Source organism: Carettochelys insculpta, chromosome 11 (genome assembly GCF_033958435.1).
Source record: "Carettochelys insculpta isolate YL-2023 chromosome 11, ASM3395843v1, whole genome shotgun sequence".
NCBI lineage: Eukaryota > Metazoa > Chordata > Testudines > Carettochelyidae > Carettochelys > Carettochelys insculpta.
This window is the reverse complement of record NC_134147.1, coordinates 21,353,666-21,380,503: the sequence shown is the minus strand read 5'-3', so window position 1 is coordinate 21,380,503 and position 26,838 is coordinate 21,353,666. Positions and strand designations below refer to the sequence as shown.

Sequence of the window (26,838 nt, the reverse complement as noted above, 5' to 3'; positions counted from 1 at the left end):
GCTGTATTCTGGTATTTGAGGTACGGGGATACATCCACTTTAGCAAAAAAAAAAAAAAACAAAAACGAAAAAAAAACAGTTTGTGATGGCACAAATTAGGGGGTCTGCAAATATGGACATACAAAATTAGAATTTGGGGGCAATTATTTGGCCCCAATATTCCCAGTAGTGTCTTATTATGCAACAAATAGACTTCCAAGTTGCTCAGCATGTCGACCCAGTGTTGTTCCCAGAACATGGTAGTTGGATGAATGAGAGACTGGGTTGGGAATGTAATATGGTCCCGTAAAAGAAGTGTCACTGGGTTACTGGGCTAGATCTTCCACTGATACAAATTTACATATCTCCTCTGAAGTTGGTGCTACAGGTTTAACCTCTCTAATCCAGAACTCTTGTCTGTCAAACTCAGTAATCTGGCATGATTTTAATTAGGTGGATGACCACTAATCATGGGTGTTGCCAAGTTTTTTGTGGTCCTATAAAGTTTGTTTCTAGCCCCTAGTCCTGGCTCTCAGTGTTCTGTGCTGTTATTTAGTTGTAGTTTACCCCTAAATGTCTTCTAAGAGTCCAGTAAGCAGTGGAAGTGTTGGTAATGTGCTAGACTATAATGACCTCCCATTGTCTGACAAATTCTCTTGTCAGGCACCAGGCAGGTCACGAGGGTGCCGGACACGAGAGGTTCATCTTGTACTATGGTTTGCAACAGCTGTAATTTTTGGCCCTTTACATTCTATGTATCTAAACTTAATAAAAACGCATTGAAATTCTTGAAACCAATAAACGTGAAATAGTTTCTACAAAAATATTGGCTTTATCTGAAGCTTAGCCAGTTCGGTGAGGAAACAGTCTGACCTGGCTATGATTCAGAGAAAGAGCAGCAGTCTTGAGAAATTGCTCTGTTCTGCAAAAACTAGTCTTCCTGATAAAATTCTGAAGTCTTCATCAGAGATTAAGGTGGGTATTTTCAGGAAAGTTGTTTCTGGTTTTAGAGTTCTTGAGGAGCGTAGTTTATTTTCTATTTCATTAACTAAATATTACAGGGACTCGTAAATACCGACTGTACTATGTGATTCATTTGTGAAAAGTGATGGACAGCAGTGTCCTGTGCTCGCTGTGGGATGGTCATGCAAAATTGTATGCATGTGAGTAACATTACTAATGTTAAATAGTAACAGAGAGAAAGCCGTGCTACTCTATATACTATCAAAACAAAAAAAGCAGTAAAGTAGGACTTTAGAGACTAACAAAATAATTTATTTGGTGAGCTTTCGTGGGACAGACCCACTTGTTCAGACCATAGCCATTCCAGAACAGACTCAATATTTAAGGCACAGAGAACCAAAAAATAGTAATCAAGGTTGACAAGTCAGGAAAAAAAATGATCAAGGTGAGCAAATCAGAGAGTAGAGGGGCGGATTGGGGGGAGGGGGTCAAGAATTAGATTAAGCTAAGTATGCAAAAGAGCCCCTATAATGACCCAGAAAATTCGCATCTCAGTTCAAACCGCGTTTTAATGTGTCAAATTTGAATATAAAAGAGAGTTCATCAGCCTCTCTTTCAAGACTGCTGTGAAAATTCCTCTTCAGTAAAATGCAAACTTGTAAATCATTAACAGAATGGCCCACTCCATTAAAATGTTGGCTGACCGGTTTGTGGATCAGGTTTGTTTTTATGTCTGCTTTGTGCCCATTAACTCTGTCTAAGAGAGTTTGAAGTCTGTCCAATATACAAAGCATCTGGGCATTGTTGGCACATGATGGCCTATATGATGTTAGCTGAGGAACATGAGAATGTGCCCATGATTCTGTGAATAACCTGGTTAGGTCTAGTGATGGCATCTCCAGAATAGATATGTGGACAAAGCTGGCAGCGGGCTTTGTTGCAAGCAAAAGTTCCAGGACTGGTGTTCCTGCAGTATAGACTGTGGCTGTTTGGTGAGAATCCTCATAAGGTTGGGAGGTTTCTGTAGGAGAGAACAGGCCTGTCACATGGGGCCTTCTGGAGTGTGGCATCCTGACCAAGGGTAGGTTGTAGGTCTTTCATAATAGTTGCTACTACTACTACTAGTTTACTAATGTTAATATGTTTGTTAGTTTCAGAGAAATCATTGAAATTATTCTTGTGAGTAATTTTACTCATTCGTGGCTTATAGGAGTGAATCAGTGAGTGCAAACTTGGATGTAATGGAGCTGAGCTTTAGTTGTGTGGACTTTTTCTTTGAATTATGCCACTAAACATGCATGTGGAATTCAGTCTTGGACAGTTGACTGGACTGACTCTTTTTTGTAGATTATTTTGAAAAATTTGAATTTAATTGGTCTTTGCAGATAGAGCCGGTGCACAAGAAAACTGATCTCAGAGTGTAAAAGAGAAGGGCTTCTCTTTTAATTCCTGTTAGCATTGCCTGCACTTCGTAGTTTGTTCACATCATAATATTTGTCCAGCTATTGTATGTGGTTAGCATAATGCATGTAGTGAGAGAAAACTAGACCCAGGAAACGACAAGTGTGTTAGAAATCAAATGTTTATATGCAGTTACTATAAAGTAACTTTGCTTTCTCCATTTTACTGACTTTCAATCACTAGATATAGTTATGGCCATTCTATTCTGGGTTAGTTTGTGATTAAGTAGGATCTGCTTTGGGACTGGTTCTGTTCAATATCTTCAGCACTGTTTTAGATGTTGGCATAGAGAGTACACTTAGTAAGTTTGCAGATGATACCAAGCTGGGAGGCATTGCAACTGCTTCGGAGGATATAGTCATAATTCAAAATGATCTGGACAAACTGAAGAAATGGTCTGAGGTAAATAGGATGAAGTTTAATAAAGATAAATGCAAAGTACTCCACTTAGGAAAAAATAATCAGTTTCACACATACAGAATGAGAAGCGACTGTCTTGGAAGGAATACTGTGGAAAGGGATCTAGGGGTCATAGTGGACACCGAGTTAAATGTAAATCAATGGCGTGACGCTGTTGCGAAAAAAGCAGACATGATTTTTAGATGCATTAACAGGAGTGCTCTGAACAAGACATGAGAAGTCATTCTTCTACTCTACTCTGCACTGATTAGGTCTCAACTGGAGTGATGTGTCCAGTTCTGGGCACCACATTTCAAGAAAGATGTGGAGAAATTGGAGAAAGTCCAGAGAAGAGCAATAAGAATGATTAAAGGTCTAAAGTACATGAGCTATAAGGAAAGATGGAAAGAACCTGGCTTGTTTAATTCGAAAAAGAGAAGACAGAGCGGTTTACAAGTACCTAAAAGAGTGATACGAGGAGGAGGGAGAAAAATCGTTCTTGGCCTCTTAGGATAGGATATCAAGCAACAGGTTTAAACTGCAGCAGGGGAGATTTAGGTGGGATATTAGAAAAATTTATGAACGATCAGAGTGGCTTAAACACTGGAATTAATTACATGGGGGGCTGTGGAATCTCCATCGCTCTAGATATTTCAGAGCAGATTAGACAGACATCTCTCAGGAATGGTCTGGGTGGTGCTTGGTCCTGCTGTGAGGGCAGGGGACTGGACTCGATGACCTCTCGAGGTCCTTTCCAGTTCTAGTTTTCTATGATTCTGTGTCCCTGCACAGCGGGGTAAGAGGAAGTCTGTTGCTCCTCTGGAACAGTGAGATGAGGCAGGGCCAGAAGTAGGAACAGCTTTGGCCAGGGAATTGTACTTCATAGGTATGTCTCAGTGGGGCTATCCCTAGGCTTACTGGGACAATTACCTGGGTAGTGCATTTTACGCCACCTGTTTTTCAGTTCTGTCCATAGAAGCACAGTGTAGCCCTCATAAGAGGCCCTGAGTGTCTTATGTTCAGAAGAAATCCAGCATATAATAATCTAGCAATCATTAACTCTTTTTTTTTTTATCCAGGCGTGTTTTGTGTTGAAAAAATGAGTAAGAAAGTAACAAAAATCAAGTTATGGTTATACTACAAGAGGGCTACGTCTACACATGCCCCAAACTTCGAAATGGCCATGCAAATGGCCATTTCGAAGTTTACTAATGAAGCGCTGAAATGCATATTCAGCGCTTCATTAGCATGCGGGCGGCCGCGGCACTTCGAAATTGACGCACCTTGCCGCCGCACGTCTCATCCAGACGAGGCTCCTTTTCGAAAGGACCCCGCTTACTTCAAAGTCCCTTTATTCCCATCAGCTCATGGGAATAAGGGGACTTCGAAGTAGGCGGCGTCCTTTCGAAAAAGAGCCCCGTCTGGATGAGATGCGAGGCACGTCAATTTCTAAGTGCCGTGGCCGCCCACATGCTAATGAAGCACTGAATATGCATTTCAGCACTTCATTAGTAAACTTCGAAATGGCCATTTGCACGGCCATTTCGAAGTTTGGGGCATGTGTAGACACGGCCGAGAAGTCACATTTAGGGTCACATTCACAAATTCATAGGGAATAGCTTAAATTAAAATAAAACTTAAGAACTCCATCACTTCTTTGGTTTCACATAAGCATATTTTTCTCATTGTAGCTGTGTCTACACGTGCACGCTACTTCGAAGTAGCAGCACTAACTTCGAAATAGCGCCCGTCGCGGCTACACGCGTCGGGCGCTATTTCGAAGTTAACTTCGACGTTAGGCAGTGAGACGTCGAAGTCCCTAACCTCATGAGGGGATCGGAATAGCGCCCTACTTCGACATTCAACGTCGAAGTAGGGACTGTGTAGACGATCCGCGTCCTGCAACGTCGAAATTGCCGGGTCCTCCATGGCGGCCATCAGCTGGGGGGTTGAGAGATGCTCTCTCTCCAGCCCCTGCGGGGCTCTATGGTCACCGTGGGCAGCAGCCCTTAGCCCAGGGCTTCTGGCTGCTGCTGCGGCAGCTGGGGATCCATGCTGCATGCACAGGGTCTGCAACCAGTTGTCGGCTTTGTGTATCTTGTGTTGTTTAGTGCAACTGTGTCTGGGAGGGGCCCTTTAAGGGAGCGGCTTGCTATTGAGTCCGCCCTGTGACCCTGTCTGGAGCTGTGCCTGGCACCCTTATTTTGATGTGTGCTACTTTGGCGTGTAGACGTTCCCTCGCAGCGCCTATTTCGATGTGGTGCCGCGCAACGTCGAAGTTGAACATCGACGTTGCCAGCCCTGGAGGACGTGTAGACGGCTATTTCGATGTTGCTACATCGAAATAAGCTATTTCGATGTAAGCTTCACGTGTAGATGTAGCCTATGTGGCCCACAGTCTGCATTTGCTGTTTAAAGGTATTTTGGACTTCAGAGGTGAACACTGGTTGCACAAATGCTTATTCTTTCCTGTGCCTGCTTTTTCTTTTGATATGATGTTACTAAGTGTTGTATGTTAAGTGCAGCAGGTTGGTGACTAATATTTCCAACACACACATATAGTGTGCAAAGTGCAAGATGTTGAATTTTGTTCTAAGGCTGTGAATTTTTTCTTTGTTTTTTATGAGTTAGGCAGAAGCTTTTAAAAGGAAGTGGTTTAAGCATAACTTAGATGTTTTGGTGCAAAAACACATCAGGGAACACATCAACAGACACCTTTGGCCAGATTTTCACAAATGTGTTGTGAGCAAGAGAAGAGCAGTAATTCGTCCACTTTATTCTGTGCCGTTTAGGCCTCAGTTGGAGTATTATGTCCAGTTCTGGCCACCACATTTTCGGACGAATATGAAGAAATTGGAGAGGGTCCAGAGAAGAGCAACTAAAATGATTAAAGGTCTAGGAATTATGAACTACAAGAGAAGATTAAAAGAAATGGGTTTGTTTAGTCTGAAAAACAGAAGACTGAGGGAGGATACGATAGCAGCTTTCAAATACCTCAAAGGGTGTTGAGGAGGGAGAAAAAATATTGTCCTTAGCTTCTGATAGGACAAGAAACAATAAGCTTAAATTTCAGAAGCGTCTGGGGGCTTACATATGAAATTAGGAAAAAATTGCTATCAGGGTGGTTAAGCACTGGAATAAATTGCCTTGGGTGGTGGTAGAATCTCCATCACTGGAGATATTTAAGAACAGGGATGATACAGATTGTGGTTGGTGTTGCTGGAGTGAGGGCAGGGAACTGTACTTGATGACCTCTTGAGGTCCCTTGCAGTTCTAGTATTTTTATGATTCTATGATTCAGTTTGTGCCTTTCAGCATAGCTCTATGGGCTTCAGTGAATCTATTTTCTCTTTTGCCAGCTAAGACTCATGTGCTTTGGCTGTTTATGAGAACTGTAAAGCTCAGAAGTAAAATTTGTGTGTCTGTTTATAAAATAAGGCTAAATCACTTAAGCAAGGTCATCTCTACAGGAATTTAACTAGACATCTCAGAACGTGCAGGTACATATGGGAGAAAATGCATTGTAACTTACATACAAGGTATCAGTACATTTCATTTTTATATGTTAAGGTGATAAGGTTGTGGGAGCAGTAAATCAGCTGAACTCAGCTTAGAGAGTCGCAAGAAAACAAGAAATAAGTGTTTGAGTGGTTCATGATGTTGCATAAGATAATAGGGGGTCTGTTTCATAGAGGTGGACGTACAGGAACAGGGAGCATTCAAGGAATCTCTCCACCCCAACTTTAAGCAGTTTGAGGGACATGAGTATAACTGTAGTCCCTGCACTTGTGGTGGTTTGGGGTAGAGCACAGGTTCTGGCACTTCTCTACTCCTCCAGTGATACGTAATCCTAAGGGGAAGATGTGGAATCTCCTGCATTAACCAGTGGACTGGGACTGTTGTGGAACACGGCTGTACCCATTGGAAGTGTATGGCAGCTTATCTGCTTGCCTAGCATGCCAAGGAGCTCAGGCAAGAATTCCATCCTCACTGAGGACTAGGACAGTGCTATGTTTCAAAGGTCATCAATTTGTACTGTTGGTGTGTATGTCCATGTGCACGCAGGGTGTTGTTAATGTGGGGAAAATGTAGGGTTTTCCCCGCTCTTTCATTTATATGTATAATTGTTTTTTAAAGACTTTCTGGGCATCCGGCCATCTATGGGAATAAGAGAAAACATGGAGAATGTCAACTCACAAGTGGGGCAGTTGCTGCTCTTACCAGTAGAAGGCACTGGGGGCACACAGTGGAACAATCCAATTCATCTTTGCCCTTGGAGTCACTATTGTTTACCTCAGTTCTATTTTCTCTTCAGTGTACAAATCACTGCTCACAAGCGTATGGGGGAGGGTTGGAACAATCCCTGCTTGCCAAACTTGTCTATCAGTGTATCTGTGCCATTGATATCAACAGGATTTTGTACATTGAATCAAAAAACCTTGGTATCTCTTGTGGCTATTTGTTTGTGATAAATGGCACTCTGCACGTCAGATGTTGGCTTGATAAATGAGCACGTTAGAATGGTCGCACTGGGTTAGACCAATGGTCCTTATAACCCACAATCCTGTCTTCTGACGTTCGCCAATGCCTGGTGTGTCAGTGGGAATGAGCAGAACTTGTAGTCCTCAAGCAATCCCTTCCCTCATTCATTCCCAGCTTCTGGCAAATGGAGGCTAGGGATATTTCAGAGCATGGTTTCGCATTCCTGCCCATCCTGGCTAATTGTCATCGATGGACCTATCCTCCATGAATTTATCTAGTTCTTTTTTGCATCCTATTTTAGTCTTGGCCTTCTGAACATCCTCCAGAAAGAGTTCCATGTGTTGACTTTGGTTTGTTTTAAATCTCCTGCCTATTAATTACATTAGGTGACACTCGCTGCCCCCAAGTTCTTGTTGTGAGGAGTAAATATGTTTTTATTTTCTCTCTTTACACCAGTCATGATATTATAGCTATCAGTCATGTCCCACTTCAGTTGTCTCCTTCCCAAGCTGAAAAGTTCCAATCTTAATTTGGTAGGACTAAGGGCTAAATTAGGGCCTGTTGTGCAACTCAGCTTATTTGAACATGTATGCATCAAGTCTGAACTTGTCCCATTGTGTTTATCTGGAGCACTTTTAATCAGAACCATTATTAGGCTGGGACGCTGATTGTCCAAAAGCACATTCTGATTGGCTGGTTGGGCCACTTTTGGTGATCTCGCAACACACCCACGTATCCCCTTTCTTTTGTCTCTGTTTAGACTACATCAGTGAAATTCAAAACAAAAAGCAAACTGAAACCTACTCCCAGTCTGTTTAAATCATGTGGGTGGATTTATTTTTCCCAAACCCATAGGAAATGAGTGGATACGTAACTTTTGAAAAGAAACAAATCATCATAGTTCCTTTGCTGGCCTTCTTGACGCATCTTTTCTCATGTGTCTTTCAGGCTGTGAGCCCTCTGGGGAAGACCCTATCTGTGTTGTCTTGAAGGTATAGGCATATAACAAATAGTAAACAGAAATATTATGCAATTTAAATTGTTGATCTAATTGTTGCAAAGGATTCAGGCATATTTATCCTCCGCTTGGTCTGTCACCGGCGTTTCATTCATGCATCCTTTAATCTAGGTGCTGATTTCCCAAGTAGAATGCACTTGCTATGCGCCTGTATCTCTACCTAGAGGAAGTCTCTCAAAATGGATTTTATATACATTACGCCTACAGTTGTTCGCTGTTTAGGTTTTTAGTGAAGAAATTACTAGTTGCTTGGAGAAATGATTACCAGGGTTCATGAACACTTTCAGCCATCCAGTTTAATGTGATGGTCAAGATGGATGTTTCTGAAGGCAATAACTTTTTTCCCCTCCAAATACCTGATACAAGCAACTGTACTAGAGCCAACGCAAGCTCCTTCTGATGGAGGGAGAAAGGAAGAAATAAACATTGACCCATTTCTTTTTCCAGGTTGCCCTTGTGCTCCTTTTCAAATCAAATGTCACATTGACTCAAATACGACACTGGAAGCATGTGGCGAGCTGCAGCACATTGGAACTGTACAATGTATCCATCAAACTGGAAGGAAGCCCAAAACCAAACCTGCATTGGCCAAAACACATCATCTGCAGAAACCCCAAGGCAAGTGTTACTGCTCCTCCAATTGTCATGCAAGTCTCTGTTTTGCTGAAAGCGTAATGTTCTTTTTTTTTAAAAAAAAAAAAGATTGTTTTACTTTGAAAATTAGAGATGTTCACTCATTTTTAGAGTGCTGTCAAATTCACAGCCATGCAAAACGCATCATGGACCACAAAATATGGTATATTCCGGTGAAATCTCACCTTTTGTGTTCTTTCACCCTATCCTGTACAAATTTAATGGGGGAGACGAGTGTTTCTCAAATTGGAGGTCTTGACTCTAAAAGGAATTTCAGGTGAATCATGGGGTTATTGCCGTTCTTACTTCTGTACTCTCTTCAGAGCTGGGCAACTGAAGAGCAGTGGTGGTAATATTGGCTGGTTGCCCAGCTCAGTAAGCAGCACCCTGCCAGCAACAAAGATGTGAATATCATACATGTCACCCTTACTTCTGTACTGCTGGGTGGTGAGAAAGTGGCAGCTGCTGACCAAAGGTCTAGCTCTGCAGGCAGCAGTGCAGAAGTAAGGATGTAACGACTCCGTACCGTGCTATCCTTAATTCTGCTGTGCTGCTGGTGGTGGTAGCTCTGCCTTCAGAGCTCAGTTCCTGGCCAGTAGCTGCCACTGTCCAGCTGCTCAGGTCTGAAGTCATAGAACTGCGGATAGCAGTTCCACAACACCTGTACAATAAGCTTGCAACTCCCCACATAACTCTTTTTTGAGTCAGGATCCCTACAATTACAATACCGTAAAATTTTAGATTTAAATATCTGAAATCATGAAAGTTACTCTTCTAAAAATCCTATGATCATGAAACTGGCCAAAATGGACCGTGAATTTGGTAGGGCCGTACTCATTGGGTACAGGGTAAGTACAATTAACGTGGCTTTGTTTTCATTTCTCCAATGCTAAAAATTCAGTTGAAAAGCTTTGGGGAGAAAATGGATTCACTAATAATACAGATTAATTAACTTTTCAAAAATATAGCCTGATGCATTTTCATGTAGTAAATACAAGGATGTTGTTAAAAATATTGTTTAAAGTCTTCATTAATTTTATAAGAACAACTCAAACCTAGAGCTCCTTTGTACTGTATTGAAAACAGCTGCACTATACCAAGCAAAAAGAAATGCTTGAAAAATTGCAAATATTTTTAAAAAGGAAACACTAACCAAACCAGTGTGTACAGCCAAATATGCCATTGTTGCATGTAATAACTGTGCAACCCCATCTAATTCAAGAATAGCAACAGTGAAATAAATGCCTCCACCTTACTTCTAGGCACAGGATGATACAAGACACAAAAAGACAGTTTCTCAGCTGAGGTAAATCTCTGTAGTTCTGCTTAAGCCACTATAGCTACGCTGATTGATACCAGCTGAGAAGCGGGCTGGGAGAGTGCAGTTTGAGCATTTTAAAAAATCCCCAGGCTGTTTTATCTTATGTGCACTAAAGTGCTAACTGCTTGAGCAGACTAGGGCCCAGTCCCTTGAATGGGGAGAAATTATTCCCACATGTTGCAGCCTATATAGAGAAGTGTTAATCTCTTTATTTTGTTTTTTAACTATCTCCTTACAAATTTCTTAGAATACTGTGTGTACTAGATGTTTGTCTTCTGAGCAAAGATGCATGCTTCATTTATCTGAAAGTATTTAAATGACTTTTTAGGACAAGTGAAGGTGAGAATAGCTCAAAGATCTTGATTGAAACAAAGCTTACAAAAAGCAGTTTCATACATAGGGAGGTGTCACTATGGACCACCAGGAAACAGCTGTGAAGAATACTTACATGTGATGTAAAACGTGAGTGCCTATAGGAAAAACAACCTTCTGCTTTGCAGGAAACTGTTGGTATCCATAACGGAAAACTGAGGATATTTCTGAGACTGAAAGGCCAGCTTTACAGTGCAATGTTTGTGTATTAGTCAATATTTCCTTCTCAGGGTGGGCAAAACATGGCCCATGGGCCAGATCCAGCCTACCCAGCATTTCTATCCAGGCCCTACCCCCTCCACCGCCTTGCTCCATCCTGCAGACAAGCTGTTCCCTGAACCCTCCTACTAGCTACGCAGAGGAGTGGGGCGAGGCGAAGACAATGCCAAAGTCAGCATGTCCCCTTGCCTTTGTACCCCATCTCTGCAGAGCAGGGGTTGGTGGGAGAGGGACGTACAAAGGAGTTGTTCCAGTCTGAAGTATGGTGAGTGGCTGAGATGAGTGCTAGTCTTAAGAGGCAGTGCACTGTTTCTAAAATTTCTTCAGCAGCCATCATGCATACATGTGTGTGCGCGCGCGCACACACACACACAGTGAGTTCCCCATAGTGCATGCATTTGCACATGGTCTCTCTCTCTCTCTCTCTCTCTCTCTCTCTCTCTCTCTCACACACACACACACACACACACACACACACACACACACACACACACACACACACACACACAGAGAATGAGTTCCCCTTCCTACGCATATGCCACATCTCAACAAAGCAGGGCAGATTTCCCTTTCTTAAAGAGAGAGTATATGGCATGTCTCAGAAACGTATTCAGCAGCAGCTAGCGCACACACTCTCCCAATCTCTGTGCCCCCCAGCAAGTCTCTCGTCTCTCGCTCACACAGTGTCTATAGCTCTAGCCCCAACCCCACCCCTTCTGCCTGAGACCACGCCTATCGTAGGGCCCCAGAGCTGGCACTTACCAAAATTTATGGATTGCCTACCACCGTCCTCCCCATATATAGACACTCTCTTTTTCTCCTGGTTTTCATCTGGAATTCTATTTCAGATTTCATTATTAAACATCTACTAACGTTACTGCCAATAGTATAAGCTATTCTGATAAATAGGAGTAGCTAAAACGGTACAGTATTTGGTCAAATATTGAGTGAACTCAAATCATTGGCCAGATGATCAGCTGATGCATATCAGTGAAACTGCTCTAGCATTAGTACCGATTTATAATAGCTGATCTGGCCCATTACCTGTATCAGCATCAACATGCTCTGTTGGAATCGGATAATGTTTAAAAGTGCCCGAAGTTGCCTTAATGTTGGTCAGCCTTATCTCCATTATTCAAATATCAATCATTGTATCTGAAATGGTATGTCTAAGTCTTTCCCCTCTCTCCAACATAGAGCAAGAAGTTTAGACTAAAAGGAGAATCTCTTTTTCTGTTATGGTGAGATTCTGTTTTACACCCTGAGTAATAAAAAGTTATTGAGATACAATGGACAAACACAAAAAGAGAGGCATAATATTGAAGTTTATCTTGCTAATACTCCTTATACTCCTGATTCAATCCAGTTTGATACCAGTCCCCAATAGTACATGACATGTATTCAAATGGGAAACACAAAAAGGTAAGCCAACATTTTTCAAAAGTAGCTGTTGCCATCCTCTGCAAATCAATCTTCATTTGCTGATAAACCCCCCATTCCTGATGGTTACCCGATGGGGATTTCAGGAGAGGTTCACTTGTTCACCTCATAATTCCTCCAATATTTTTAAAATATACTACACCTGTTCTGATTGTCGTTTAGCTTAAGTTGTAGAGAACTGGTTTTATAGCCCGGGGTGAAGCAAACATTTAACATTGGTCCCCATTTTTTATCCCAGCAATTAGCAGAGTGCTGCACCCCCCTGCAACCTGTCTAATGTAATCTAAGCCAAGAGAAATTATGGTTATGTTCATCTGAAAAAAACCCTTTTGGCAGGTGTAAGAAAATAAGTCTGTAGAAGGTAAAAAACTTGATTAATTGGTATATAACTGTGAATAAACATACATTAAAATGCTAACGTATTTCAGCATTTTTAATGAGATGGATGAGCCTGAGACCCAGCAGCTGATGGTGCTGTGCTCTCCCTTAAGAAATTTTGTACCTCCTCAAGGGGAACTACCTCCCAGTTTGCTCACCCCTGTTCTAGCCCAGCTGTCACATGTGTACATGCAGCCATGGAGTCATTATGCTTTAGAGTAATGATTAGTAACTTGCAGCTCCTTCCCCTTCTGGACTCAGATCTACTCCTCTACTACTACTTCTCCAAGAACCACTTCAAGCATCTAGATCATTCCAAATTTCCGTTACTGGTTTGGTTTCTATGGGAAACGTGTGTGTCCATACTTCCTCACTGTGTAAAATGTTCTCTTTGAAGGTTCCTCATCAAGGCCTACAGTGGTAAGTCTTCAGCTAAGTGAGAAGAGATTACGGCCGCGTCTACACGTGCACGCTACTTCGAAGTAGCAGCGCCAGCTTCGAAGTAGCGCCCGTCACGGCTACATGTGTTGGGCACTATTTCGAAGTTGAAATCGACATTAGGGGGCGAGACGTCGAAGTCGCTAACCCCATGAGGGGATGGGAATAGCGCCCTACTTCGAAGTTGAACGTCGAAGTAGGGCACGTGTAGCCGATCCGCGTCCCGCAACATCGAAATAGCGGGGTCCGCCATGGCGGCCATCAGCTGAGGGGTTGAGAGACGTTCTCTCTCCAGCCCCTGCGGGGCTCTATGGTCACCGTGTGCAGCAGCCCTTAGCCCAGGGCTTCTGGCTGGTGCTGCGGCAGCTGGGGATCCATGCTGCATGCACAGGGTCTGCAACCAGTTGTCGGCTCTGTGGATCTTGTGTTGTTTAGTGCAACTGTGTCTGGGAGGGGCCCTTTAAGGGAGCGGCTTGCTGTTGAGTCCTCCCTGTGACCCTGTCTGCAGCTGTTCCTGGCACCCTTATTTCGATGTGTGCTACTTTGGCGTGTAGACATTCCCTCGCAGCACCTATTTTGATGTGGTGCTGCCCAACGTCAAAGTTGAGCGACGACGTTGTCAGCCCTGGAGGACGTGTAGACATTATTCATCGAAATAGACTATTTCGATGTCGCTACATCGAAATAAGCTATTTCAATGTAGTGTGCACGTGTAGACGTAGCCTACATGTGCAACCACCATCATCATCAGTGGAAATTGGATTGCTAAATCAAAACGTGTTTTCTCAAAATTGTCTGAACCGAATATGTAGTTTCATGCTCCCCTGTTTTCTCTGCCACAGAGCAAGAGGAAAGCTCATGACCCCATGATTGCAACCTGGTGACCCTCCCCCCCCCAAATTTGAGAACCCCTACATTCATGCTGCAATCTGCAACCATTTTATAGAGTCGAGACAAATTTGTGCAAGTCTAACACCTGTCTTGAGCAATACTAATGTACAGGTGAACTGGTCTGGCTTCCAACTGTGAATTTCTCATTGGTGAACTGATGCCAACAGCCTTGGCTGGTGCTGGCACCTGGTTTGCTAACGTCATGTGCAACAACATTTCCTTTACCATCTCCCCACTCCTCCTGTGCAGCGCATGGTATTTTAGGAAAAGGAAAACCAACAGCAACCTTTTTAATTTTGATAGGGAGTTCAAGATGGTCAATCCAGGCATTAATCCTACAAGTCTAATTATACAGCAAGGCCTGAATCCTTCAAAGGAGGCACTTTAACTAGTATTGCTCAGAAAAGCTGTGCAGTTTAAATGGTTATGAATTCTCCGTAGTCATCAGTTTCAGTGGAGCTGTGGCAACTGATAGCTGCTGAAGGCCTTCTTCAAGAAGAAAGGACCTTTAGATTTGTTCAGATCTGGAGTTGGAAACCCTCACCCAGAGGTTTGTCTTAGCAAAAGCTTCCAGCACTTGCGCTCTTAGTTTGTTACCAAATAATTTAAACAAAATCAAACCCTAAAATTACACAATGAGAACTGTTGATAATTAAAGAGATTTTACAACAGTAAGCATGTTCTGCAGACATGTTCCATGTGGACCATTTTAATTTAGCTGCCCTGGCCAACATGAAAAACCTGAGTTCAGCTGCTGTTCTTGAAAAGTTATTTTACAAAACACTTTGTAACTTGTGTGTTGAACTTTTAGGATATTTCCTATTAGATAAATTAGGGCTGAGTGCATGTTTGGCAGCACTGCTCAAAGAAATGCACACTTCTGGATTAATTTCAGTGTCGGTCTTTCTTAGCTTTTAGGGTCCACTTATGTGAATTTGCTTTCACTGCATTACACAGTAAAACCATGTGAACCTGTTGCCATGGGTTACTCCCTTCATAGTTATAAAACCATTTACTCTGCAAAATATGACAAATTGATTGCATACGTTTTGGTAAATTATTAGAAGGGCTAGAGAAGGACAAATTAAGAAGTTAAGGGACAAAGTTCACTTTCTTTTTTAACAGATGGAGACATGTTTAAAGCAAACGTATTTATGCAGTATCTCTTGTTCGGTGTGGTACAAAAGAGGAAGGAAATTTACCACAAAGAAGCTGGGGGAGGGAGAGGAAATGAAGCTTTGTAAATTTTCTTGCAGTGTTTCTGGTGAAGTGAGTAAGCGAGCTGTCCAAATTCATTAGTTTTCTTACAGGGTCTAGTTAAGTGTATTAGAGCAGAAGAATTCTAAGTTTTGAAAAATAATTTTGGGGGAAACAGAGCCCGATGGCAGGGATGATGAGAGTGCTTGTATAACCAGGTCTGAGTTCGTGTGCTCACTGTGCATCCTGTTTGGCAACAAGGAAGTGGTGATGCTCTCTCAGCTCCTTGGTGCTTTGACTGATCTAACAAAACTGTAGAATGCATCAAAGTGTTTTTCTGTGAAAAATAGTGTGACTTCAGTGATTCCCATGTAATTAATAAACAGCAGTAAAACAATGGGTGCTTCTCATGCTTTCTTCAGAATAAAGATCTGTTGTCTTTGTTGGAATAAAGAAGCCAAAACTTTATTCTCTCTTTTCCCCCTTAATTTTATTAGTACCTCCTAAACCTGTCCATCTCAAACCTGGGCAGGAAAGAATTCCTCCAGCACCTTCTCGGCCTTTGCCAGCTGACCCCAAATCATCAAGAAGTTTACTGCCTGAAGAGGAAGAAACACAGACCTCAGCAGGAGTCAACATTCTCATTGAAAAGTTTGAAAGTATTAGGTAAATCGTTATATTTGTCTGTTTCTACCTGTGTCGTTTTATGCATTCGTTTTGAAACTTCATCTCAGTGGGTGGAAAGTACAAGAGTATAAAATCAAGATATGCTTATTATAAGTGTTGTGGTACGAATACATATAATTTGTCTAATCATAATCCCTTAAGCTTTACCGAGTGCATATGGGGAATTGATACAAAAAGCAATGTTGCTTAAGTACTACTTGTCGATGTCATGCCATCAGTCTCCAAATAGGAGACTCCAAATGAAGAATTGTGCCTAAAAATAACCCAGTCTCTGCTTTCAGTAGACAGAGTTTGGGACAGAAATGATTTAGTGTTACAAGATCTTGATTACTGTAATTAAAGTAAATGATGCTTTTTATTTTATTGATTAAAACCTTTATAACATTAAGTAAATGTCAGGCAAACTACAGTTCATGGGGAGGGAAAACAGATGACAGCCTCTTATAGTTCAGGTCAATGTACCAGGTAGTTCCTACAGAAATTGCACGTGTTGAATTTGGTTGGCCAGTTTTATTGTAAAATCAACTGATAGTCGAAGGAAGGCATGGACCTGCTTGAGAGTCCCTCTAGGCTTCTGGCTGGGAGCTGCCTAAGTAAGCACCTGCCACCCAGAGCCTACATCTGGCACCCTTCCTCCTCTTGCACCCCAACTCTTGCTCCAGGTCACCACCCCCTCCTGTACCAGGTCAGCACTGAAACCCTCTGCACCACCAGCTCCAGGTCACAACTCCATCCCAGACCCTGCTCCCGCTTCTACACTCCTTCCCAAGTTCAAAACCTCCTCCTTCATCCAAACTCCCTCCTGTACCCCAGCTCCCTATCCCAAGCTCCTTTCTGCACCCAACTTGTGTCCCACACCCTGCACCCCCTCCATAGAAAAGTGCAACCCTTGACCACTTTCCAAAAGCTTGGAGTGGCCCCCCCATCTAAAATGATTGCCCCATCTGTGCTTAAGGGAGTTTGGGCAAGTGAATGGAAATTGGGCTACTAACCAGTGTTCCCTGTAAGCTGAGCATTTGGGCAGGCACCCAGGAGAGATTCGGGTGCCTCCCAGCTGATTAGCAGAGCCCCCACAACACATTCAGGCAGCAGCATGTGTTTATATTGGTGGTGCACATATGCACATGCCTTGGTGCACGTAACAAAATTTATTCTGCCCATGGATGGAAAAAACTTAAAGAGCCCTGCTCCTAACTTTCTTATATGCCTCTGAAAATCCCAGCCACCAGTTCAAATGACAAAAGGTGTTTCCTCTTCCTTCATAGGCAACCTACCCACGTTCTTCAAAGAAACCAATTAAATCTAACTTTTAAGATGGACCCCGGATTGGACTCTTCCAAACAGTCAAGCTCAAATGATTGTGACGTGGTTGCTTCCTGCGGCAGTTCAACAAACGAGAAAAGCGAGCCAGAGGAAAACGATCCCGACGCCCTTTGCAGCACAGAACTGTCTAATGTGGATCTAATGAAAATTAAAGACCTAAGCATCGGGGAAAACAAAAGCAACTGTTCGTCCAGGAGTGTGAGCAACGAGCCCTCTGGGGAGCTGGGGAGCAAGGACTTGACCTCTGAGCTGAACAGTAATGGTAAAATTCCCAACAGAGACAGTGGAATTGACAGTCCTTCTTGTAGCGTGGCAGGGGAGACGTTCCCAAATGAAGATGGCACAGACCAGAAGAAATCTATTTCCTCTGGGAATCCAACAGAGATGGACACTGACAGAAAGGGGAACAAGTCTTCACCTGTGGAGCAAAAGAGAGACTCCACCCAGGATGAAGACAGTGACCTGGATGAAGGAAGTAGCGAGGAACAAGAGACTGCAGATGTGCCAAAGTTAGAATATTTAGATGTAAACAAGGTAAGACACTTACTTGCTCATCACTTTCAAACCTTAGGCCTTGATTCCGCAATGGGCCTTGTCATAGGGGGACACTGTTCCTTCCCCATTCCTGGACTGTAGAGTCAGAAAATCCGTTATGCTCATGTAGTCTCTTGCTGTGTATACCACAGGTTGTTCCCAGGCCTACAGCATCTCTTTTGTAGAAAGACTTCTAGACTTGACTATCGCTTGATTTCAAGTGATGGAGAATTCACCACGTCTAAGTTGTTCCATTGATTAATTACACTCAAAGCTAAAAAGTGCACTTTATTTCCGGGGTTGAATTTGTCCAGCTTCTGCTGTTGGATCCCTCAGTGCAGGAGTCTACGTGGGTGGAGTTCCTGGCAGGACTGGGAGCTCACATATTCATGTCGGAAATCATAGCCTAATGGAGAAGTACTTGCATGTCATTTGAGGCATTGGTTGTATTTTGTGTGGAAAAATTGCTTATTAAGGCTGAGTTCTCTATAAATTAGGTTGCTTCAAGTCGGAGCTACATTTGATTACAGCATGTGAAGGGTGCTGTCCTCTTAAACAACTTGTGTCAAGCAAGTTACTGGTTAGGATCACTGCCATTGAAGTATTTTGTTGCAGCTAGAAGAGAACATCCTGGAATACAAAGTGCTGTAGGTCACAGCCACAACAATGTACACAGCAGTCTGTAATTTTATATTAAAGGGATATGTAGTTAACTGCTTTTACCAAACACAGTAGTAGAATTGGAGGGAGGGTTTTTCTAGCAAAAGAATAAAATACTGTTGTGCCTATTTCCTTGAACAGCTTACACCATCTCGTATCAGCAGAGTCAGTTCCATTGTGTAAACTTCATTGTAAAGTTACTGTTATACAGCAAGAATATACGGCCTAATTTTTCTCTAAAGCAGTGTTTCTTAAACTGTGTTCTGTGAACAACTCACAGGTGTGCATCAAGCATTTGGAAAAATACACTGACGGTATATATTGGTATTAAAACCAGATACAGTGTTACTACTTCTTTGCTATGATACCTGATTAAATTACTTCATTTTGGTTTTGCTATATAAGTTGCTATTTGTTTGAAAATGTTCATAGTTGTTCTGCATAAAAATATTATTGTTTGGTGTTCTGTATTCACAAAACATTTAAGAAACATTGCTCTAAAGAACCCTGCTGTAAATTGAAAGCAATTTACTTGAAGACAAAGTGGTAGTATTGGTCTGAATGGAAAGAGAATCAGATCCCTGGGTCCAGGAACATTAACCTCCTCCACTTCCACAGCAAAGGTAGCAACCCAAGTGACTCTTGTGGTGATGATGGACCAGTGCATGGTAATAATGTTTATAAATCCAAATGCATCAAGCCCAGTGTTCTTCCTGTAGCATCATTAGTTACCAATATGAGTGAAGTCATAAGGAAGAACAAAAATGTTGATTCTCTGAGGCCATTCACTTCAGCATAATAGCTAACTTTAAGGCAATGTGAAAGCTTATTCTGGCAAATGCTGCTTCTCCAAGTGAATGTTGTTTACGTGTCCAAGCAGCATGATGAACGAATACATAGTCCACAAACAATACTTGCCAGTGTTGTTTTAATAGTTTATATAGTTCTAATTTTTCATTTGGGGGATCCCAAATCTAACTGTTCTAGGACAGCGGTTCCCAGCCTGGAGTGTTGCAGGTGGGGTGTGTGTGTGTGTGTGTGAGAGAGAAAAGACAAGTTAAAAAAATAAGAATAGAAAATAAGTTTTAAATAATTTGCAAAGTTGCAATCAATTATTGTTTTTAAATTAAATATCTTCCAGTAATGTCCAAAAACCTATTATGTGGTGGTTTCCTTTTTCACTTAATGAAGGGTACATAACAGCTAGAATTGGTTTTGATGGGGGGGGTCCGCATATGGTTGGGGGGACAATTGGGGGTCTGCACTAGTGAAAAGGTTGGGAACCACTGGTCTAGGGCTATGTTTACACTGCTAAGCTTACAGTGCAGCTGCAGTAGTGCTTTAACAAGGCTTTCCCAGTGCTGTGGGGAAACCTACCTCGAAGAGCTGGGAGCCTGTTTACATAGTCACCTTACAGCACTGTAACTTGCTGTGTTTGGGGGGTTTCACACCCCTGAGTCAGAAGGTTAGAGTGCACTAAAGTGACAGTGTAGACAAGCCCTAAAAGATGGGTTCTCCAGCTGTGTTATTGGACCAAGCCTGTGCTAGATAGCAGCAGCCATCCAATTTCAGAATAAACCCCGAGAGAAGAGAACCACTGGCTGGCAGACAGTGGAACCCTGAGCGGTAGCGAATGCAGGTTTGATAAATTACATCTACTTGAACAAACCTGATTGCTCTTTTGTCAGAATTATACTGTCATTTAGCAACGGGGAAGCAGGGGAGGAGAAGCACAAGGAGACAAGTAAAAATATATTTTCTGTAGTTCAGTGATTCTCAACAGGGGGCTGTGAATCTTTTAGGGGGGCTGCAAAGCCCCACGGCTGAGCCCCAGCACCTCCTGTGCAGTTGAAGATCTGAGCTGTCGGGTTGAAGCCCTGATCCTGGTGCTGTCCTTGGGGTTGAATTCCAGAGCCCTGTGCCGCAGTGCTTCCCTGCGGCAAAAAGCCCTGAGCCCTTGGGTAGAGTTGGTGGGAGGACAGGGGAGATGCCTTCTCTGCTCAAAATTACAGTGTAAGAGCAAGGCAGCTCGTAGCTATCCCCTGCCTGTGCCATGTTACTTCCCCATCCCACCTGCACACAGCCACTAGTAGTTCCCTGCCTGCACCATGTTACTGCCACCTGCACAAACCACTAGTTATCCCCTGCCTGCACCATGAACCACCCCTCCCTCCCGCACGCAGCTCTTAGCTACCCACCCTGCCCACACCCTGAACTGGTTTTAACTGTTGGAGCTGAGTTCCCTACCTTTCAATTACAATATTTGGTTGCACTTCCCCCGCCCCCCAGCCAACCCAGCCAGGTGGATGTCCTGCTGAGGTGCGTTAGGGGGTGCAGTTGCTGCTTCCTCCCTGGCCCCAGCTGTGTGGAGCTGGCTTGAGGCCTGAGGGTCCCCTGCCCACCCCAAATAAAAGTCAAAATGTACCTGTGTCTGAGCTGCTACCCTGAGTCTCTCCTCTCCCCCAGCTGCTGCTTGGCCTGGAGGTTTTGCGGGGTCAGGCAGGGGTGAATTCAGAAGGAGGAAGGCTGAGAACACCTGGTAGTTCACAAAAAACTTCAGCAGCTGTGAGAATCATGAACCTTACAGATTTTACACTGTCTGCACTGGACTGTGATGACTTACTAAAGTCTATAGGAGGTCCAGGGTTACTATGGACCTGGATCTGCTGTGGTCTGGTGTAGCTGCTTTGGACATAAACATTTGCAGGGAGGTGAAAATGGAGTTGCCTAAAAATCCAGGTGTGGAGGCTTGAGAATCAGGAGACTGTCTGGGCACCCAGGATGGTTATAGGATCTACTGAGGCCAAAGGAAGTCTCCAGAGCTTTGGAGCTCTGCAAGGACTGTCTGCGTAGACTCTTGAGTGGTGGCTTAAAGGAAAGCTCTTTGGATCACAGTGCTGCAGGACTCATCAGAAACTGCTGGGAGAGGATTGAGAGAAAAGGACATGGTGAGGCTCTTCAGGTCCCCAGTCCACAGAATTGGGCTTCTCTTTCCTCTCAGGCCATGATTTCTACTCATTTTCCTAGCTTGCACCCAAGCAGGAGACCCCACAGAGAGTGGGTAGAGGAGGTAGTAGATTGGCACGGAGCTAGTCTGCAGAAACTAAGCCACTCCACACTAGACAGGGAAAGATGGAAGGAAATAGTGGGAGAGACATCAGACATCAATGGGCGCTGAGCCCACAGTTGATGATGATGATGATGATGACCCAAGCAGGCCTCCTAAACCTTGTAACATTGGCTGCAGCTCTAGTAGGTCTTCAGGCATCATTCATTTGCAAAGTCCACATTCAATTTTGCCAGTATTTTGGGTGCCTATAAAAAAAATCACGCTTGTCTGCAGATTTTATAAAATCTTCATTAGGTCCATGGTTCCTGCCAGGATGTACACCAAGTCTTGGAGACATTGGAAGAGCTGTGCTGGGGCAAAGCTGGGAGGAGGAACAAGAGGCAAAGCATAGAGGTTCAGGAGGCATAGGAAAGCTGGGAGTGGAGGGGGAGATGTTATAGGAAAGCCATCTTAGAACCCCAGGAACTAATAAGGGCTTCAGGAATCTCTGGTGGAATTCTGAGGGGAATTTGGGTGAAGGATGGGCCCATAGGCACTATCTCTGTGGGTGTTCTGGGGCTGAAGCATTCATGGGGATAAAATTATGGGTGCTGAGCACCCACTGGTAGCCTCTCCCTGTGTTTCCTGCCTGCTGGCAGGCCCCACTAATCAACACTTTCCCTTCTTGCCCTGTGCCTCCCACCCGCAACAGTTAGCCATTGTGCAGCATGTACGAGACTTTGGGTTACACAAGGGCCTTCAGAAGGGCAAGATGAGGATCAGACAGCTAGTAGAGGGGAAGCGAGCGCACAGAAAGCACACTAAGGACTTGCCAGACACCCACCACATCTGCAAGAGATGCAGCAAGGACTGTCACTCTCGTGTGGGTCTTCATAGTCACAGTAGGCGCTGTGAATGAAGTCCTCAATTGAAACTATAAAGGGTGTGATCCATAGTCTATGCAAACTGAAGGATGCCTACTAATACTACTAGGAGACTTTGCCAGGGGGGAGGAGGAGCAAGGAGATGGCACACTGTGGATCAGGAAGAGGTGGAGCCAGGGGGTAGGGCCAGCATGGGGGTAAGGGTGTGGTCTTCAGTGGAGTGGGGGCAGGTCCTGGGGCAGAATTGTGGGGTCGAGCTCCCTCAAGCAGAATGGAGAGTCAGCGTCTGTGAATGGGCCACTTGAGATTGGTGTGTTTGTTGTACTTCCAGGGAACCTAACTGACCCCCTTGGCATACCACAAAGTCTGCAGAAGCCTGGATGGCCATTTGCTGTTAAGTTAATTTAGAAATACAGGTTGACCCTCTCTAGTTTTGGCACACTCTTATGTGGCAACATCTGTAGTCTGGTATGATTTTAGTTAGCTGGATGACCACTCACCATGGGTATGGCCAAGTTTTCTGTGGTCTCATATGGTTTGTTTCCAGCCGCTAGTCCTGACTCTCGGTGTTCTGTGCTGTTATTTAGTTGTAGTTTATCCCAGCTGTCTTCTAAGACCCAAGGAAGTGGTGAAAGAGTTGTTCATGCAGCTAGACAATATTGACCACCTGTGGTCTAGCAAATTCTCTTGTCTGGTACCGCTTGGGTACCGAGAGTGCCAGATTAGAGTTCAGTCCCTGTATTGCATGCCTCTTAGCTGGTCCTGTGCACTAAATCTCACTTTTTCAAATAAACTGCACTTGAAGGTTCTCGATGAAACATTTTCTCAGGTAAACCATGGCTGGCTTGTGTTTTCTAAATTTTAAAAAAAGCGTAAGACTCAATTTCAAAAACAAGTGGCCAGAATTGCTACACAGTAGGCCAAAAGGCCATGCAAAATCAAGTGAGAATTGACAGTATGGGAAGGGCCTAGGCCTTTGGACAGCGACAGAAGGAAAAGTGATAGTCCTCCAGCACAGAAACACCTCCGTAGTGCTGCAAATGTCCTTGCTGACATGCTGGACTGCTATCCTGCTAGCAGGACTTTGTGAATCGGACATACGGTGCTGCTTGCTGTTTATTTGTATTGAGGTAGTGCCGTTGAGCCCCAGCTAAGGGCAAGTTGCTATATGAGCACGAAACAAAAATAGGGTCCTTGTTTGAAGGAGCTTGCAGGCTAATCTACTCGTGTTAGCAGCAGCAGATATTACAGTGATGTGTGTAGAACAGGTTGAACTCTCTAGTCCAGCCACCAGTCCTGGCTCTTAGTGTTCTGTGCTGTTATTTAGCTCTAAGTTACTCCTAAATGTCTTCTAAGAGCTCATTAAGCAGTGGTGGAAGTGTTGGTAATGTGATAGACAATATTGACCTCCCATGGTCTGGCAAATTCTCTCTTCTCCAGCACCCTCAGGACTGGACTGCTGCCGGATGAGAGGTTCAACTTGTTTAAGAATCTAGACAGAATAATTTTATACTAATGATCACTCTGCTCCCGTAGCTTTTGGTTTTCACTAGGAGATTCTTTTCTAAGACTTAATTTTGGAAATACTGTATTTCTTTGGTCTCCTGTGATAAACCATCATAGTTCTGTCACTTAATTCCAGTGCGAGAAGTAAAAATGTGACAATATCATACAATCATGGAACTGTAAGGAAACTCGAGCAGTCATCAAGTCCAATCCCCTACATTCATGACAGGAGCAACCACTGTTTAGACCACCCTGGCTGTGTCTACACTAGCCCCAAACTTCAAAATGGCCATGCAAATGGCCATTTCGAAGTTTACTAATGAAGCGCTGAAATACATATTCAGCGCTTCGTTAGCATGCGGGGGCCGCGGCACTTTGAAATTGACACGCCTCGCCGCTGCGCGGCTCGTCCCGACGGGGCTCTTTTTGGAAAGGACCCCGCCTGCTTCGAAGTCCCCTTATTCCCATCATGGGAATAACCCCATCACGGGAATAAGAGGACTTCGAAGTAGGCGGGGTCCTTTCGAAAAGGAGCCCCTTCAGGACGAGCTGCACGGCGGCGAGGCGCGTCAATTTTGAAGTGCCGCGGCCTCCCGCATGCTAATGAAGCGCTGAATATGTATTTCAGCGCTTCATTAGTAAACTTCAAAATGGCCATTTGCATGGCCATTTCGAAGTTTGGGGCTAGTGTAGACACGGCCCCTGACAGGTTCTTGTCTAACCTGTTCTTAAGAACTTCCAATGATGGAGATTCTGCAACCTCCCTAAGCATTTCAAATGGGGAACCACCTTGACAGGAAGTTTTTCCTAATGTCCAACCTAAACCTCCCTTGCTGCAATTTAAGCCCATTGCTTCTCATCCTATCCTCAGCGCTTAAGAACAATTTTTCTCTCTCCTCCTTGTAACGGCCTTTTAGGTATCAGAAAGTTCTTATCATATCACCTCACTGCCTTTCTTTTTCCAGACTGACTTTTGAAGGGTTTGGGGATTGGAGCATTGCAGTTGCAGGCCACTGGCTCAAATTAAATTGATGGTAACATGGGGTTGTTATTGCTCTTTGGCTGAGTCTACACTATGTGTCTAATTTATCAAAGTTGACTTTGTAACGCTGCATTTTATAAAGTCAAAGCTGAGTTTCTGCACCTCCCCACAAAGTTGACTTAGTGCCTCCCCACTAAATCACTGAAGTTCAACTGTTGCTGCTGTGCATTGTGGGAATCTATCTCACAGTTCCCTCAGCCCTGTAGCATTCTGAGTTGTTTTACTGGTGTGTTATGGGGAAAAAAATGCCCTGCAAGTGGTTGTGGGTGTGTGATGTCATCTTTCTGCACTGCATTGCTCTCATTCCCCTCCTGGTACAAACAAACGGACGTTTTTCAGAAGTCTCTTTTCCTGATGAGAAAAATTGTTTGAGTCATCTGCATTATGGATTAACCAAATGTGTCCTGAAAGCACCCACTGTCATCTTCCCAGATTGTATTGCCCTCATTCCCTTCCTGTTGAAAGCAAACAGCCATTTTTCAGAAGTAAAGAAGGAAAAGTAGGGAATCCCAGGGGAAAGAGAACCAAACTGGTGGGCTTCAGGAGGCGAGTGAACCATGTCAACAGGTTGCTCAACTAGTTTTTCTACAGTGAAAGAACAAAATGCCTACTTATTTCCAGGGACTGGCATTTCCACTTGTATTTTTACTCCTTTAAAAAAAGTCTTTATTAGAAAGACTTTTTAAAGAAAAAACTAGATTAGTTTTGTATCCAATATTCACACACATATAATGCCAAAGTTGTTTATATCTTGTGTGTGTGTGTGTGTGTGTGTGTGAGAGAGAGAGAGAGAGAGAGAGAGAGAGAGAAAATATCAAACTGTGGAAGAAGCTGGATCCATGTGAATAGGGAAAGACTTCATATTATTCACAAAGAAGGAAGGTAGGGAATCACAAGGTAAGGAAAGCCAAACAGGTGATGGTGGTCAGAACCTGAACTGCCCTTTGCAAATGTGCTGTGAGAGCACCCAGCTGATTTGTGCCATGTCAACAGGTTGCTCAACTAATGTTCCCCCACTGAAAGAACACCTTTAATTTTAAGGCAGCACAGCAGGGAACTGTCAAACCCACTACTACAATGTATGTGCTCTGGGAGCACCCAGCTGACTGTGACCTCTGGTGAAAATAAATACGACAATCAGGCCACTGCAGAGACTGTGTCTCTCCCAAGCCACACATATTGGGAAGGGAGTGTACTGGAGCAGGGTATGGGGACCAGCTCCACCAACAAAGCTCAGCTGGCAGGGGCAGTCAGCAGGTTTCTTATTAGGCAGGGGGGCTAGGCAGCCCCTGAAAATATTTCCACACAGAGGAAGACCACACACTGAAGCCAGCCTTGAAAAATGTTTCCTGTGGGGGGCAGCCATTCCCCTCAGAGCCAGCCCGTGAAAGTATTTGCTGCTGGGGGACTCAGCCCCTTGGCGCTTGCTGAGCCCCGGAAAATGTGAAGCACAGAAGCTGCCACATGGTGGCACAGAAGCACAGAAGCTGCCACATGGTGTGGTGGGGCAGAGAGTAGCCCACCAGCCAAAAGGAGATTCTGGCTTTCCTGGATGGCTCCATACTGGGGCGCTCTTTCATGGCTAGATGCGATGGCCATGCTGATCATAACACCGGGCTTCCTGTTTCCTACTTCGTGAACACCTGGAGAGCAGAGGAGATTAAACCAAACAGATCATACACATTCTGGGCATTGTAGGATACTCTGGAGGCCAATAAAATTGATTTAAAGAAATGCTGTTTCCACACTAGCATTAATTCAACCTTTTAAATTCGAACTTGGCATTACACCACATTGGATGGTCGATGCAAGAATGTCAACCTTTGTGCTCCTTAAAATCCACTTAATGGTATTTGCAGTGAAGGCAGTCACATTGTAAAATCAAGCTAAGTGCCTTAAAATCAACTTTTGGCTGTGTCTATACTACAAAAATAACTTTGAAGTTTATTACTTTGAAGTACA

The 26,838-nt window shown here is 43.7% G+C and overlaps 1 protein-coding gene across 2 annotated transcripts in view; it reads left to right on the top strand.

The window, feature by feature from the left end:
- The window catches only part of FGD3 (FYVE, RhoGEF and PH domain containing 3), a 181,794-nt gene that overhangs the window by 82,366 nt on the left and 72,590 nt on the right, over positions 1–26,838 (top strand). For both annotated transcript variants that reach the window (XM_075005650.1, XM_075005651.1), the window contains exons 2-4: positions 8,750–8,920; positions 15,689–15,857; positions 17,144–17,735. In XM_075005650.1, coding sequence (XP_074861751.1) covers positions 8,750–8,920; positions 15,689–15,857; positions 17,144–17,735 — 932 coding nt within the window. The remainder of the gene's footprint in view (positions 1–8,749; positions 8,921–15,688; positions 15,858–17,143; positions 17,736–26,838) is intronic.